Below are 16,074 nucleotides of genomic sequence, written 5' to 3'. Positions count from 1 at the left end.
TAGTCGGTTAAGCGTCTGACTTTCGCTTAGGTCATGATCTCTTTGTTTGTTGGTTCGTGCCCTGTTTTTGGCTCTGTGCTGACTGTCTGCTCAGAGCCTGGAGCCTGTTTCAGTCTGTGACTCCCTCTCTCTCTGACCCTCCCCTGCTCACGCTGTCTCTCCCTCTCTCTCTCCTAGAAATAAACAAAACATTAAAAAATTTAAAAAAAAAAAAAGAAAAGAAGAAGATAATTGGGAACTCTCTTATTTTCGCATTCCTATCTACCACTCTACCAGCTTTACCACGTATGCTCTTTTGCCTTTTCTGCTGTGGATGAAGTGTCTCAGGTGGTATCAAAGTGTCTCATGTACTTAGGTCTGGATCACATCTTCTCTGGCCACCTGAAAGATTGCTCCTGCAATTATCCCTTCTCATTCCTTCATCACTGATTTCTGACCAAAAATTATTGGATTGCCAACTACTACTCCTGCCCATTTTTTAAAAAAGGAGAGTAAAAATTTTGACAACTCTTTATTTCTTTGCTATGCTTAATTAAAATGTAGTCTTTTACATGCCATTGTGGTTCTTGCTACTGAGAAAGGGAAGTTAAGGTCTTTATAACAGAAACAAATCATAATTGTACCACGGCAAATAAAATTTAGAGACAGCAATTTTGTAGTCTTTGACTAAAGAAGAAAATAGATTTGAAACATCGATATGTATTTTTAATAAATACATTTGCGAAAACAGCAGTCTTTAATTCCCCAAAAGATCTATTTTGTCAGTACTTTAAAGAGATAGCAGCAGTTGACTATTTTCAGAAGTTTATTACTTCATTATTGACACTACATGGAATATACTATTTGTAGTTAAATAATCCTCATTTCCTACTTTCTACCTTCATTCTAGTATAAGAAATGTGGGACAGTGGAAGCATCAATGGTGTTGGAAGTTGGAAGACCTGAATTTTAAGTGTCTTCCTCCCCCACTAACTTCTGTGACTTTGGGAAAATTGTCTGACTGGTCTAGACTTCTGTGTAAGGGGAAAATTGGAGTTTTTTGAAGATTGTAAATATTATGATCGTGGTTTCACATAATGGGCTTCGTAGTTACTAGACACAAGGATGTATATGTGTGTGAACTTTTTTTAGCGTTAAAGTCATTCCCTAAGAGCTAAGCTTATCTCATCTAAATATATTATCTGTACATTTAACATTTGGGTTTGTTGATTTTTGATTTGGAATTATGAAAATAGTGATTTATTCTAGAGCGTTAGGTTATTATAGACCTCTATAACTACATTCAAACAGATTTCCAAATGTATATGCATTATTTAATCATTCAGAATGGAGGCAAGCATATAAATACTGAATGATTCATTTTTTAAAGCTAGTATTAAATTTTAATTTAGACATTATTTTCTAGTTTCTTGTCAGTGTTTTATTCGCATTTTAAAATCATAGCCAGTTTTGTGTAATCTGTGGTTATATCAACAAAACCATTCTAGATTGGCAGTACGTGACTAGGAAAAAGGGAGAGGTTTATTTAAGTTGATCATTTTCTTTAGTTTTCAAGGTGATAAAGACCTTCATAAGTCCTATTGTGTGATATCACATGAAAAATTAAACAGTAAAAAAGCTATTCCTATATACTTCCCTTCTTTTCAAAATCTTTTAAATAAATATAATTAGTAGAATTTAAGTCAGTTTTGAAATATAGAAGTAATTCATTTGTTTTACTTGTATGTATGTAAAATATTAGCTAGCATTTTGGATGTCCAAATATTATATATTATAATATTCCTTTCTCTTTTGAGTGATATACAATTTCGTTTAAATCATAATCTAAGTTGAGATTTAAAGTTTGTTCCCAACAAGAGCATTTGAAGTTATTTTCTTTCAATAGAAACTTTTTAAAGCAGAGGATAGTAAGGGCTGATAATAATAGAAAAGAAAACTTAATAAATATAAATGTAGTACGTTGGTTAAATAATTATCTAACAAATTTAATGGATCAGTGTGTTGAAAAATATGTTGATATTATATGGGCTCAAAATACTTACAGTTAGTAGATTGGTCAGTTTAATATGTAGTATCTACATAAGTAGAGATTAAGGTTGAGGTCACAGTGATTCAAAATATGCAAAAATTAATATGGACAATTTATTTTTTAAATATTATACAAGTATATGTGCTTTAAAAAAAACACACTGTTACAGCAAAAGGATGGAAATAGCTCATGTACTTTATTTTCCTTTTAGCTTCTGGAGCCTGTCTGCCACCAGCTGTTTGAGCTCTATCGTAGCTCTGAAGTTCGACTTAAGAGGTTCACACTGCAGTTCTTGCCAGAATTGATGTGGGTTTATTTACGGCTTACAGTTAGCCGAGACAGACAGAGTAATGGTTGCATTGAAGCACTTCTGTTAGGAATTTACAATTTGGTAAGTTGAAAATGATAGTTGGGGAAATTTTAAGTATTTTTAAAAAGTCTTCTGAAATAATACTTAAAGAATACTTATAAAAAAATAAATTGAAAGGTCTACTGAGTAATTTATTTGAATTAATATAATTGAGTACAGAGAGGCTTAATACATAATTGCTGGTAATGCATTTTATAAAACAGGTGAAACTATTAGAAATGATAGCATTGTTAATATTTTGTGACTTATCTTAAATTACTTTAATTGACCAGTGTTTATGAATGTGCTTCATTTAAAATTTTTGAAATTTATTTTGAATAATCATTTGATAATATATAATTGACACTATATTGTTTGAAATTCTTCTAAGAAATTCTTAAGTATGTTAAACATTTTTCTGGGTCTTTTTTCCCCCACAATGTCCAATTAGGACTTTGGTATTGAAATTCCTGCTCTTTGAAGATATTCTTTGTATTTAGTATTGATTGTAAACAAGTAATCTATGTAATAAAGTTAGTTTTTTCCATATTAATTTTTAAATTTAAATCCAAGTTAATTAACACATAGAGTAGAATTTGGTGATTCATCACTTACATATAACACCCAGTGGTCATCTCAACGAGGGTAAAGTACCTCATAAAACATTGAGTTTCACAGTAAATAAATGTTCTATACCAATGCTCAGTCCTTAAGGTATCATCCCTTAAAAAATCATTAGAAAACATTTCTGTCACTGGAACACGTATCTGAAGAAAGGAGTATGGCCTTTGAAATCCTTTGTATTTTGCTTAAAACCAGGCCCTGCCATTTATTTTCTGTTTTAAATTTGGGCAAGTTGCTTAATATCTTGACTTCAGTTGCTTCATCTGTAAAACAGAAATAAAGCATTGTTAATAGGATTAAAAACAATTAGGAGAGGGGTGCCTGTCTGTCTCACTTGGTAAAGCATGCAGCTCTTGATCTTGGAGTTGTAAGTTTGAGCCCCACATTGTGTTTAGAGATTGCTTAAAAATAAAATCTTAAAAACAAAACAAAACAGGAGAATCCATATGCTGCCTGAGTGTTTAATAAATGTCATTAATAGTAGTAGCAGTACCAAGTAGTACTTGGTTTTTGTTTACATGAAAAGCTGGTCTAGGTGTAAATTTCTCTATTTTGCCAACTTGCCTGATTGTTTTTTCTTTTAAAGCAGGAAACTTGTTTCACGTATTTCTCTCCTCTAGAACTTAGCATATGCACTTAATAAATGTACGTTAGTTTAATAATTAAATTTCATATTTTCGATTATGTTGGAAATTAAACTATCTTTTTTCTCATTTGTTTAAAGTAATAAAATTCAGTAGTGGGACAAATGAAGTAAAGTATTTTTAAGTGGGATACTCTTAAGTTCTTGACAGTGCTTATTGGTGCTATTGTTTAATTATCTTTTAGCATCTCAAAAATAGTGTACTACAAAATAAATGGTCAATTATATATCAGAATGTAACCCAGGCTCCTGTCTTCTTCTAATTCACTTACTGTCTGTGTTCTCTCTTCTCTGTGGCTTTCAATTTTTCTTAATGCAAAGTGTTTCTTTTATATATTTATTTCTCTTTTTTTCTCTTTCCCTTTTCAGAACTTCTCCCTTGCTTCATATAGCCCCAGAGGGAGTTTTATATTGCCTGTAGCTTAAACAAATTGCTTCTGCATCCTTCTTCAAGAATGCACAAGTTTAAATAAAAGTTACTTGGCTAAATTTGAAATTTAGGAATAAAAAATAAAGCTTTATTGCCAAACTTAAATTAGGCATCTTGTCGACTTTCTTTGAGGCATAATGGCTAGAATGTGGTAATAACTAGTTTGACTACAAAGCGGTTAAATGATCTCTCCAAGGAATTTTTAAACCATTTCCCTGTCAAAATAAGAGGTATGGCCAATGTTCACATATAATTGGTACTCTCCTGTGACATACTAAACTCAGAAATGAACCCTACAGAGAAATTCTTTTGGGTTTTTGTTTTGTTGACAATAGTTATTATTGTTGTTTCTTCCTTTTGTGTAACTCTCCCTCTGTCCCTCTCTGACCTTCCTTCTAGGTCTACTAAGGAGGATAGCCTTCTCTCTCAGAATTTTATGCTAATTATGTATATTAATGTGAATTAATATGTAAAAGAAATTAATTTAAAAAATTAATATGTAAAAGAAACATAGACCAAATGAGGCAGTAGAGGAAAGGAGTGATAATGGAGGAGCATTTCACCCCTCTATCTGCTAGTGTCTATAGGTAGATTTTTTTTTTTAATGTTTTATTTATTTCTAGGAGAGAGAGAGAGAGAGAGAGAGACAGCATGAGCAGGGGAGGGTCAGAGAGAGGGAGTCACAGACTGAAACAGGCTCCAGGCTCTGAGCTGGCAGTCAGCACAGAGCCCGATGCGGGGCTCGAACCCACAAACTGAGATCATGACCTGAGCTGAAGTCGGATGCTTAACTGACTGGGCCACCCAAGTGCCCCCCAAAAATAATTTTTAATAAAACAATTTATTTTACTTCTGAATATTTACCAGTACTAGGCACAGTTATAGATGACCCTCAATAAATGCATGTTGGCTGATTTTTTTTTTTAAATATAATTTTACCGACTAAGCCACCCAGGCGCCCCTCTATAGGCAGATTTTTATTGGTAACTGTAGAACACTGGTGGTACCAGAGACTATAGAAATAAAGGACACCATTGTCCTTTTCATTGAAAGATAAAGTGCTTTTAAAAGAGAACAATTTTCTTAGGTGCCTGGGTGGCTCAGTCAGTTGAGAGTCCAACTTCAGTCCAGGTCAAGAACCCACATTTCGTAGATTCAAGCCCCGTGTCAGCTCAGAACCTGGATCCTGCTTTGGATTGTCTCTGTTTCTGCTCCCCTGCCCCCCACACTGTCTCTCTGTCTCCCAAAAATAAATAAACATTTTTAAAAAAGTAAAAAGAAAAAAAAATAAAACAATTTTCTTGCAGTTTAGTAAAAATTACCTACATATGAATTTATTTTTAATCACTTAAACTAATATTCATTCTGTTAATATGTAGCTTAAATTGGGTCATTAGTCTTTTGCTGAATAATTGTGACAATTTCTTTTAGTCGGGATTCACTCTGTGTTAGAATAATGTGTTTTTCTTATTTAAAAAGTATATTTCTTGGCTAAAACATATAATCTGTTTAACTCAGACTTAATCGTTTGTAATCTCTCTGTAAATTTAACGGGAAAATTTATTTGTGTGCCTGCTTCATGTCCTTGCTGTCACATTGCATTTGATTTAGTTATAGTTTTGTGCTGCATATCTCTTAGAGGGTAGCTCAACTACTAAACTGTGTAATTTGCTAATGGGTTAGAAAAGATACACTAGGGTAGGAATATTTGTCATATGTTGCTGTTTCTAAAACTCTTCCTCAGTTGTCAATGATATTTTTGGTAAATTAAGAAATTATTTTTATTTATAATATAGCCCTGTGACTATTTATCTTTGTGTATATTTTTTAAATACAGGAAATTGCTGATAAGGATGGAAACAATAAAGTTCTGTCTTTTACTATCCCTTCCTTATCCAAGCCTTCAATATACCATGAGGTAAGTAAGATTGGAAAGGTGGAATTATTTAAGATTACTCTGAGTAAGAAGGGTGCCTGGGTGGCTCAGTCAGTTAAGTGTCCCAACTCTTGATTTCCACTCAGGCCATGATCTTGTAGTTTGTGAAATTTAGTCCTGTGTTGGGCTCTACACTACACGGAGCCCGCTGGAGATTCTCTCTTTCTCTCCCTCTCAAAATAAACATGAAAAAGGTTTTTATAAAAAAATTATATTGAATAAGAGATCAAAGTCAGTTTTTCACCAGAGATGAATTCTAACACATCTTTATTGATTTACTTCTTAAAAGTAGGTGCTTGTTAGTGATGTAAAGCTAAGCTGTTATCAAGAGACGCAGAAAATAATTAATGGAAAATTTCCTCTAGTTCTTGTTATTCCTTCTTCATTCTTCTAACACTAACTATCATTTTCACTTTTTTTATTAGTCTTTTATGAATTTTTAAAAATATTCTTTAATTTTTTAAAGTCTTCCATATTCATTAGAAACCTATGTTAGATTGATTTTTTATTATTTTTTAGAAAACTGTTACTTGAAAGGATATTAACATTAATTATTTCCATTTAAAGGAATCTGTAGTTGATGCACTGTATCTATAAACAGTACACTTCTGAGGTTTGCTTATATTTATTTGGTTGAACAATGTGAGAACCCTGATAATCATAATAGGTAGAAGACTTCTGTTAAGCTGAAATCCTTCTACCTGCTTTATTTAAGGATATATGCTGTGAATCAAGCTTCAGGTCTGCAGTGGCCTTTTGTGTATAAAGGTTGTAAGGAAAGCATTTAAAGGAACTTTACCAGTATTCCAAAAATTATATTCCATTTCTTATCATTAAACAGTATCCTTTTGTTACATAGCTCCATGCAGTTATTTATTTTCTTAATTAATTCCCGTGGGACTTTGTTTTGTATTGGAAATAGAATGCTTCTTATTTAGCCAAGCCTTGTTTTACCCTAGAATATTTCTGAGAATATAATCTTAATTAGATTTTAATTAAGTTTTGCGTATCATGTTATGAAATAAAATGGAGGATAGTGAAACATTTATGAGTGGCTGCTTCTAATTTTAGGAACATTTAATCAATCATGTCACTAGTAAAGAGACATTTGATCACATTCTTCAATAATTGTTTATAACTGTCTACCTTGCTTTAAGTTTTTAATTCCAGTTAATATACAGTGTTATATTAGTTTCAGGTGTACAGTATAGTGAATTCAACAATTCCATACTTCATCTAGTGCTCATTGTGACAAGTGTACTTAATTCCCATCACTTATTTAATCCATGCACCTTGATTTCTTCATTGTAGAATGGGATTAATGCAAGTACCTACCTACATGAATTTAAATGTGCAGTCTCAAGGCTGCTTTGTGTTTTGGAATACAAAGAAATTAAAATTGATGAATCTGAAAAAAATTTTTAAATAAAATTGATGTATTTGTAACCTTTAGTCTTTCAGGCAACTTTTTTTGTTTTGTTTTGTATTTGTGAGAGAGAGAGAAAGAGAGCATGAGAGAGAGCACATGAGCAGAGTCAGACACTTAAAACTGACTGAGCCCCAGGCATCACTCTGGCAACTTTTATTATTCTATATCTTAAATACAGGTTCATTCCATAATCTTCCAAAAAATAAATCAGTATATTTTTACAGCTGTAGAATGTATGTAATTGAAAAATGCAAAAGGTTTTGAATAAGAGAAGTGGTCTTAAACTGCCTTCTGTTAAAACAAAATTAAATCTCTTTATATGATATAGATTTTTACTTCATTTTAGAGACACAGTCTCATACTTTACCTTGTTTTTGTAGCCCTCAACAATTGGATCCATGGCTTTGACAGAAGGGGCATTGTGTCAGCATGATCTCATCAGGGTTGTTTATAGTGATCTTCATCCTCAGAGGGAAACATTCACTGCACAAAACCGGTAATGGTCAAAACTGTAGATAGTTATAATTTCTAACTTATGCTTAATAGTTAACTATAATTACTTTGGTTCAAGGTTGGTGAAAGAAGAAGCAAAAGGTTTAAAATGTCATGCTAGTAAAATAATTATAGTAGTGAAATACCTATCCATCTAATGCATGGTATTGTGTATGGTCATCTTGTATAAAGCAATGTAAAACTAAAAGTGTGGGCATAAAGTCAGCCAAACTAAGATTTGTGTTCTAGCACTACATGTTAGAAGCTCTCCTTTTCAGGCAGTTAATTTACTTTCTGCACCGTGCTTTCTTCATTGCAGAATGGGTTTATAGAGTACCTATCTTCCTGAAGTTAGACAAACTGAATGCATAGTCCCCAAGACTTCCTTTACTTCTGACACTAACTGCAAGTTTGGGGGAGGGGGGTTTCCCATAACTACTCTTAGATTTGATAACTCACTAGAAGGACTCAGAATTCGCTGAATGAAACTGTTTTATTCACAGTTAAGGTTTGTTACAAGAAAAGGATACAGATTAAAATCAGTCAAAGGGAGAGATGCATAGAATAGAATCAAGAGGGTTCCAGATGCAAAGCTCCTGTTGTCCTCACCCATGGAGTCAAGATGCATTCCTCCTCTCCCAGCATCAGGAGATGTGGGAGGATATCCAGTGTGACAGGATAGAGTCAAGTTCAATGTCCAGACTTTCACTGGGGTCCATTATTTTAGATATGACTGGTTAGATTTATTTGCTCACATGGTTGATCTCAGCCTCCAGGTTGGTTGAAGCTGTGTGACCCAAAGCCTCACCCTAAATCACATGATTGTTGTTGTTTCTATTATTGCCAGTCCCCACCCTAAACAGAAACACTGCTGTCAGGTATGACATAGGTTGCTTCCTAGCAGGGAGGCAAAGGCCAGATTTCTTTGAGCAAGGCCAAATTCTTTACTGTACAGACTAGGCCTTGGCCTTTGGCCAAGTCTCTTTTAAACAAAAACAGTCATGTTTATCTGGGTATACATATGACAGACACATTTATATGACAGGCAGAGATAGCAATATGATTATTATGAATGTGCCCAACATTTGAGGAGCCAGTGTAAATTAGGGATACATTTGAAGAAACTCTGATTTGTTCTGTAAAGCCACTGCATACATATTCATGTTTTTGTACTAGTTTGAATATTTTCTATTGTACTCTACTCCATCTGCTGCTCTTTGTACCTTACGATAAACTTGAGCAGAAATATTGATTATAGAAATTAGCTGATGATTAGCTAAGTCCAGTTTTTCCCTCAGGCCAGTCATTTTCTACTAGCGTTCATCGTAAGGAGGCTTTAACTTAATTTACCAATACATTAGTATTAGTATTATAACCTTACTAACCATGCCAGTGTTACACCATATCACAGAATGGCAGTGGATGTGACCTGAAAAATAAGAGGCAAAGATACTGACATATTACTAGAATCTTAATCATTAACTATTACTGCAGTTCGTCATCATATATTACTAAAATGTCTCCCAGAACAATGCCACTCACATCTGCAGGCTTTTGTTTGACTTTATCAGGTTCTAAAATCAGGTGTAGTCTCACCAACATATGGTGTCACCCTTTCAAGAAATCTGATGTACCAAGAGACAGTATTGTCTCTTGCTGTTAACCTCTCATGGTGGCAGTGTAATAATTGAATTTTCCTCATTGCATAATCCATTTATTAATCACTTTATCTCAGCTAAACATTCTGACTTGTCTCCATTTGTACACAGACTTTTCTGCCTTTGGAAGGGATGTTATGTTTGGCCACTGTGCTGGTCCAGATTGCTGGCAGCAATACTAGCCTAGCATGTGGCTTCTCTCCATCCTCTCCCATCCATATAGGTAGATTTACCTAGCGACAGAACTAGTGGGCTCTCGACACCAGGTGATACATCTGTACTCAGTGTCAACCCAGTTTTGCCATATGATACGATGGCACAACCCACCCCATCAGGCTGTTGGGAATTTTAAAGATACAATTACAGTTTCTTGCTTAGAAATCCTCTGCTTCTGGCACCTGCACTTGCAACCTTGCTCCGAGACCAGTGCTTTAGGTAGAAAAAGAAAAGTTGAAGTGATGTGGGGAAGAAAGAAGTATAGTTATACCACCATGTTCTGAAGAGTTGCGTAGTCTTACCAACAATGTCCTCCTGCTTGCCACACCCCCAGAAAAGCAGAGAATTCTGTCTAGTAGTGACCCTCCTGTGTAAACCTGCCCTTCTTGCTTCATTCTTATCCCCTTTCCCCATCCCATTTTAGATGACAAATGTTTTAATTACTTGTTCCACTTCTCTATCAAACAATTAAGCTAAGGATATCTCCTTACCCACTCTTAACACCTTACGGGCTGTAAAGTGTGTTCATTGCTCTGAAAAAATGTGACTCAGCAGTCCAAGTTGGTGCAATGTCTTCTGTTCTGGTCCTTTTATAGTACTCTGAAGATTTGACCTACCATCAGGTAAGCAAAGTTTAGGGCAGAGTAAGTGTTTATTCCTGTCAGAACCAATTTGAGGCCGTAGGGCCTATAACTGTCAGCTATATATAGGGCCTTACCCAGGGTAATGTACTCCATAACCATCTGAAATCTGTGTCTCTCTTGTCAGCAAACAGAACAGTTTTTATTGGCATTTTTTACTTCAGCCTGTAAAAAGAATATTTCTAAATTCAGCTCCTTTCTGTGTTACTGCATTGCTACCATGTCCACCAATTTGGTGGGCACAGCTAGTCACTTCAAGCAAGCACACTGGGATATCTACTCCTTGATACCAGTTGCCTTCTGATTTCCCTGCTAGGTATTGACAAAATCCTCCTTTAATGCATTCCTCAAATACCCATCGTGATTTCTGTAGGGTTATTCCCTTTACAGAACCCCTTTATTTTATTTTTTTATTTATTATATTAAAAAAAATTTTTTAATGTTTTTATTTATTTCTGAGAGATAGAGAGACACCGTGAGGAGGGGAGGGTCAGAGAGAGAGGGAGACACAGAATCTGAAGCAGGCTCTAGGCTCTGAGCTAGCTTTCAGCACAGAGCCCAACCCGGGGCTTTAACCCATGAACCACGAGATCATGACCTGAGCCAAAGTCAGACGCTCAACCAACTGAGCCACCCAGGCGCCCCTATTTTATTTTTTTAATGATTAATTATTTTTTTTGAGAAAGAGAGCAGGGGAAGAGCAGAAAGAAGGGGGAGAGAGAATGCCAAGCAGGCTCTACTGTTTCAGTGCAGACCCTGATACAGGGTTCAAACCCATGAACCGTGAGATCATGACCTGAGGCAAAATTGAGAGTTGGACACTTAACCGACTGAGCCACCCAGAGACTCCACAGTCACCCCTTTAAGAGGCCAGTTTTCCCTTGCCTTTTGGCCTGACCATGGGGTGAAGCCATTGGCCACTACCATTGAGCTGGTAAAAAACTCACAGTGGCAAATAGCATTCAGTTAAATCCACCTACCAACCTGATTTGTTTTTAACCTTCTTCAGTCACAGTGGCAGCCTTCCAAACAAATTGTAGTCCATTCATCTTAGAACTGCCATCCATAGGGGCACCTAGGCAGCTCATTCGGTTAAGTGTCTGACTTCGGCTCAGGTTGTGATCTCACTGTTCCCAAGTTCAAGCCCCATGTCGAACTCTGTGCTGACAGCTCAGAGCCTGGAGCCTGTTTCAGATTCTGTCTTCCTCTCTGTCTCTGCCCCTCCCCTGTTAGTGCTCTATCTCTGTCTCTCTCAAATATAAACAAATTTTTAAAAAAAATTTTTAGGGGCGCCTGGGTGGCTTAGTTGGTTAAGCGTCTGACTTTCGCTTAGGTCATGATCTCGCGGTTCGTGGGTTCAAGCCCCGCGTCGGGCTCTGTGCTGACTGCCAGCTCAGAGCCTGGAGCCTGTTTCAGTCTGTGACTCCCTCTCTCTCTGAGCCTCCCCTGCTCACGCTGTCTCTCTCTCTCTCTCCTAGAAATAAATAAAAAATATTAAAAAAAAAATTTTTTTTTAATGTTTATTTTTGTTTTTTTCCCTTCATAGTTTATTGTCAAATTGGTTTCCATATAACACCCAGCGGTCATCCCAACAAGTGCCCTCCTCCATGCCCATCACCCCCCTTCCCTTCTCACCCACCTCCATCAGCCCTGAGTTTGTTCTCAGCATTCAGGAGTCTCATGGTTTGCCTCCCTCCCTCTCCTCAACTATTTTTCCCCTTCTTCTCCCCCATAGTCCTCCGTTAAGTTCCTCCTAATCCACCTATACGTGCTAACATATGGTATCTGTCCTTCTCTGTCTGACTTATTTTGCTCGGTATAACACCCTGGAGTTCCATCCACGTTGCTACAAACGGCCGAAAATCATTCTTTCTCATTGCCATGTAGTATTCCATTGTATAGATAAACCACATCTTCTTGTTCCATTTGTCACTTGAAGGACATTTAGGCTCTTTTCATGTTTTGGCTATTGTTGAGAATGCTGCTATGAACATTGGGGTATATGTGCCCCTAGGCATCAGCACTCCTGTATCCCTTGGGTAAATTCCTAGCAGTGCTATTGCTGGGTCCTAGGGGAGTTCTACTGTTAATTTTTTGAGGAACCTCCATACTGTTTTCCAGAGGGGCTGCACCAGTTTACAGTCCCACCAACAGTATAGAAGGGTGCCCATTTCTCTACATCCTTGGCAACATCTATAGTCTCCTGATTTGTTCATTTTAGCCACTCTGACAGGCGTGAGGTGTTATCTCAGTGTGGTTTTGATTTGTATTTCCCTGATGATGAGGGATGCTGAGCATCCTTTCATGGGTCTGTTGGCCATCTGGACGTCCTCTTTGGAGAAGTGTCTGTTCATGTCTTCTGCCCATTTCTTCACTGGATTATTTGTTTTTCGGGTGTGGAGTTTGAGGAGTTCCTTATAGATTTTGGATACTAACCCTTTATCTGATATGTCATTTGCAACTGTCTTCTCCCACCATTGGTTGCCTAGTAGTTTTCTGGGTTGTTTCCCTTGCCGTGCAGAAGCTTTTCATCTTGATGAGGTCCCAATAGTTCATTTTTGCTCTTGATTCCCTTCCCTTGGGGGATGTGTCAAGTAAGAAATTGCTGCGATAGGAGGTTGTTTCCTGCTTTCTCCTCTAGGGTTTTGATGGTTTCCTGTCTCACATTCAGGTCCTTTATCCATTTTAAGTTTATTTTTGTGTATGGTGTGAGAAAGTGATCTAGTTTTATTCTTTTGCATGTTGTCCAAGTCTGCCAGCACCATCTGTTAAAGAGGCTCTCATTTTTCCATTGGATACTTTTTCCTGCATTGTCAAAGATTAATTGGCCATACATCTGTGGGTCCAATTCTGAGTTCTCCATTCTATTCCATTGGTCAATGTGTCTGTTTTTGTGCCAATACCATACTGTCTTGATGATGACAGCTTTGTAGTAGAGTATAAAGTTTGGGATGGTGATGCCTCCCGTTTTGGTTTTCTTCAATATTACTTTGGCTATTTGGGGTCTTTTGTGGTTCCATGCAAATTTTAGGATAGTTTGTTCTAGCTTTGAGAAGAATGCCGGTGTAATTTTGATTGGGATTCCATTAAAGGTGTAGATTGCTTTGGGTAGTAATGACATTTTAACACTATTTATTCTTCTGATCCATGCGCATGGAATGTTTTTCCATTTCTTTGTGTCTTCTTCAATTTCCTTCATAAGTTTTCTATACTTTTCATCACACAGATCTTTTACATCTTTGGTTAGGTTTATTCCTAGATATTTTATGGTTTTTTGTGCAATTGTGAATGGGATCAGTTTCTTGATATGTCTTTCTGTTGCTTCACTATTGGTGTATAAAAAGGCAGCCGATTTCTGTACGTTGATTTTTTACCCTGTAACTTTGCTGAATTCTTGGATCAGTTCTAGTAGGCTTCTGGTGGAGTCTGTCAGGTTTTCTATGTAGAGTATCATGTCTACAATGAGTGACAGTTTGACTTCTTTGCCAACTCTGATGCCTTCTATTTCCTTTTGTTGTCTGATGGCTGATGCTAGGACTTCCAGCACTATGTTAAACAACAGTGGTGAGAGTGGACATCCCTGTCGTGTTCCTGATCTCAGGGGGAAAGCTTTCGATTTTTCCCCATTGAGGATGATGTTAGCTGAGGGCTTCTCATAGATGGATTTTATGATGTTTAAGTAAGTTCCTTCTATCCCGACTTTCTCGAGGGTCTTTATGAAGAAGGGATGCTATATTTTGTCACATACTTTTTCTGCATCTGTTGACAGGATCATATGGTTTTTATCTTTTCTTTTGTTAATGTGATGTATCATATTGATTGATTTGCGAATATTGAACCAGCCCTGTAACCCAGGTATGAGTCCCTCTTGATCACAGTGGATAATTCTTTTTATGTGCTGTTGGATTCGACTTGCAAGTATCTTGTTGAGGATTTTTGCATCTGTATTCATCAAGGATATTGGTCTGTAGTTCTCTTTTTTGCTAGGTCTCTGGCTTGGGAATCAAAGTGATGCTGGCTTCATAGAATGAATCTGGAAGTTTTTCTTCGATTTCTATTTTTTGGAATAGCTTGAGAAGAATGGGTATTAACTCTGATTTAAATGTCTGGTAGAATTCCCCAGGGAGGCCATAAGGCCCAGGGCTCTTATTTGTTGGGAGATTTTTGATAGCTGATTCATTTTCTTCACTAGGTATGGGTCTGTTCTGATATTTTATCTCTTCCCATGTGAATTTTGGTAGTGTGTGTTTGTTTAGGAAATTGTCTATTTCTTATAATCTGTCCAGTTTGTTGGCATATAACTTTTCATAGTATTCCCTGATAATTGCTTGTATTTCTGAGGGATTGGATGTAGTAAATCCATTTTCATTCATGATTTTGTCTATTCGGGTGCTCTCTCTTTTCTTCTTGAGAAGCCTGGCTAGAAGTTTGTCAATTTTGTTTATTTTTTCAAAAAACCAACTCAGTTTCATTGATCTGTCCCCACTGTTTTTTTTTTCTTTGGATTCTATATTGCTTATTTCTGCCCTGATTTTTATTATTTCTCTTCTTCTACTGGGTTTGGAGTACTCTTGTTGCTCTCCCTCTAGTTCCTTTAGGTGCACTGTTAGATTTTGTATAGTCCTGGAGTGCAATGTACTTTCCTCTTAGGACTGCCTGTGCCGCATCCCATAGAGTGTCGATTGTTGGATTTTCACTTTCATTTTCTATATATGTTTTAATTTCTTCTCTAATTGCCTGATTGGCCCATTCGTTCTTTAGTAGAGTGTTCTTTAACCTCCATGTTTCTGGAGGTTTTCCAGACTTTTTCCTGTGATTGATTTCAAGTTTCATAGCATTGTGATCTGAAACTGTGCATGGCATGATCTCATTTCTTTTATATTTATTGAGGGCTGCTTTGTGACCCAGTATGTGATCTATGTTGGAGAATGCGCCATGCGCACTTGAGAAAAAAGTAAATTCCATAGCCTCAGGATGTAGAGTTCTAAATATATCTGTCAAATCAATCTGGTCCAGTGTGTCATTCAAATCCATTGTTTCTTTCTTTCTTTCTTTCTTTTTTTAATGTTTTTTATTTATTTCTAGGAGAGAGAGAGCGTGAGCAGGGGAGGGTCAGAGAGAGAGGGAGTCACAGACTGAAACAGGCTCTAGGCTCTGAGCTGGCAGTCAGCACAGAGCCCGACGCGGGTCTCGAATCCATGAACCGCGAGATCATGACCTAAGTGAAAGTCAGACGCTTAACCGACTAAGCCACACAGGCGCCCCTCAAATCCATTGTTTCTTTAGTGATTTTCTGTCTAGTTGATCTATCCATTGCTGTAAGTGGAGTATTAAAGTCCCCTGCTATTAGCACATTCTTATCTATAAGATTTTTTCTGTTTGTGATTAATTGTTTTATGTATTTGGGTGCTTCCGTATTCAGGGCATAGACATTTATAATTGTTAGTTCTTCCTGATGGATAGACCCTGTAATTATTATATAATGCCCTTCTTCATCCTTTGTTACTGCCTTTACTTTAAAGTCCAGTTTGTTTGATATAAATATAGCTACTCCAGCTTTCTTTTGACTTCCAGTAGCATGATAGATATTTCTCCATCCCCTCACTTTCGATCTAAAGGTGTCCTCA

General features: G+C 36.5%; 1 protein-coding gene across 7 annotated transcripts in view; it reads left to right on the top strand.

Annotated features, from left to right (window-relative positions):
• Positions 1 to 16,074, top strand: part of FAM126B (family with sequence similarity 126 member B) — a 94,402-nt gene that overhangs the window by 47,029 nt on the left and 31,299 nt on the right. For all 7 annotated transcript variants that reach the window (XM_039217796.1, XM_039217798.1, XM_039217799.1 and 4 more), the window contains 3 exons: positions 2,241 to 2,420; positions 5,913 to 5,993; positions 7,821 to 7,936. In XM_039217796.1, coding sequence (XP_039073727.1) covers positions 2,241 to 2,420; positions 5,913 to 5,993; positions 7,821 to 7,936 — 377 coding nt within the window. The remainder of the gene's footprint in view (positions 1 to 2,240; positions 2,421 to 5,912; positions 5,994 to 7,820; positions 7,937 to 16,074) is intronic.

The sequence above is a fragment of the Hyaena hyaena genome, unplaced genomic scaffold, assembly GCF_003009895.1.
Source record: "Hyaena hyaena isolate Hyena2069 unplaced genomic scaffold, ASM300989v1 scaffold_724, whole genome shotgun sequence".
NCBI classification, from domain to species: domain Eukaryota; kingdom Metazoa; phylum Chordata; class Mammalia; order Carnivora; family Hyaenidae; genus Hyaena; species Hyaena hyaena.
This window is presented reverse-complemented; position numbering and strand designations above follow the sequence as displayed.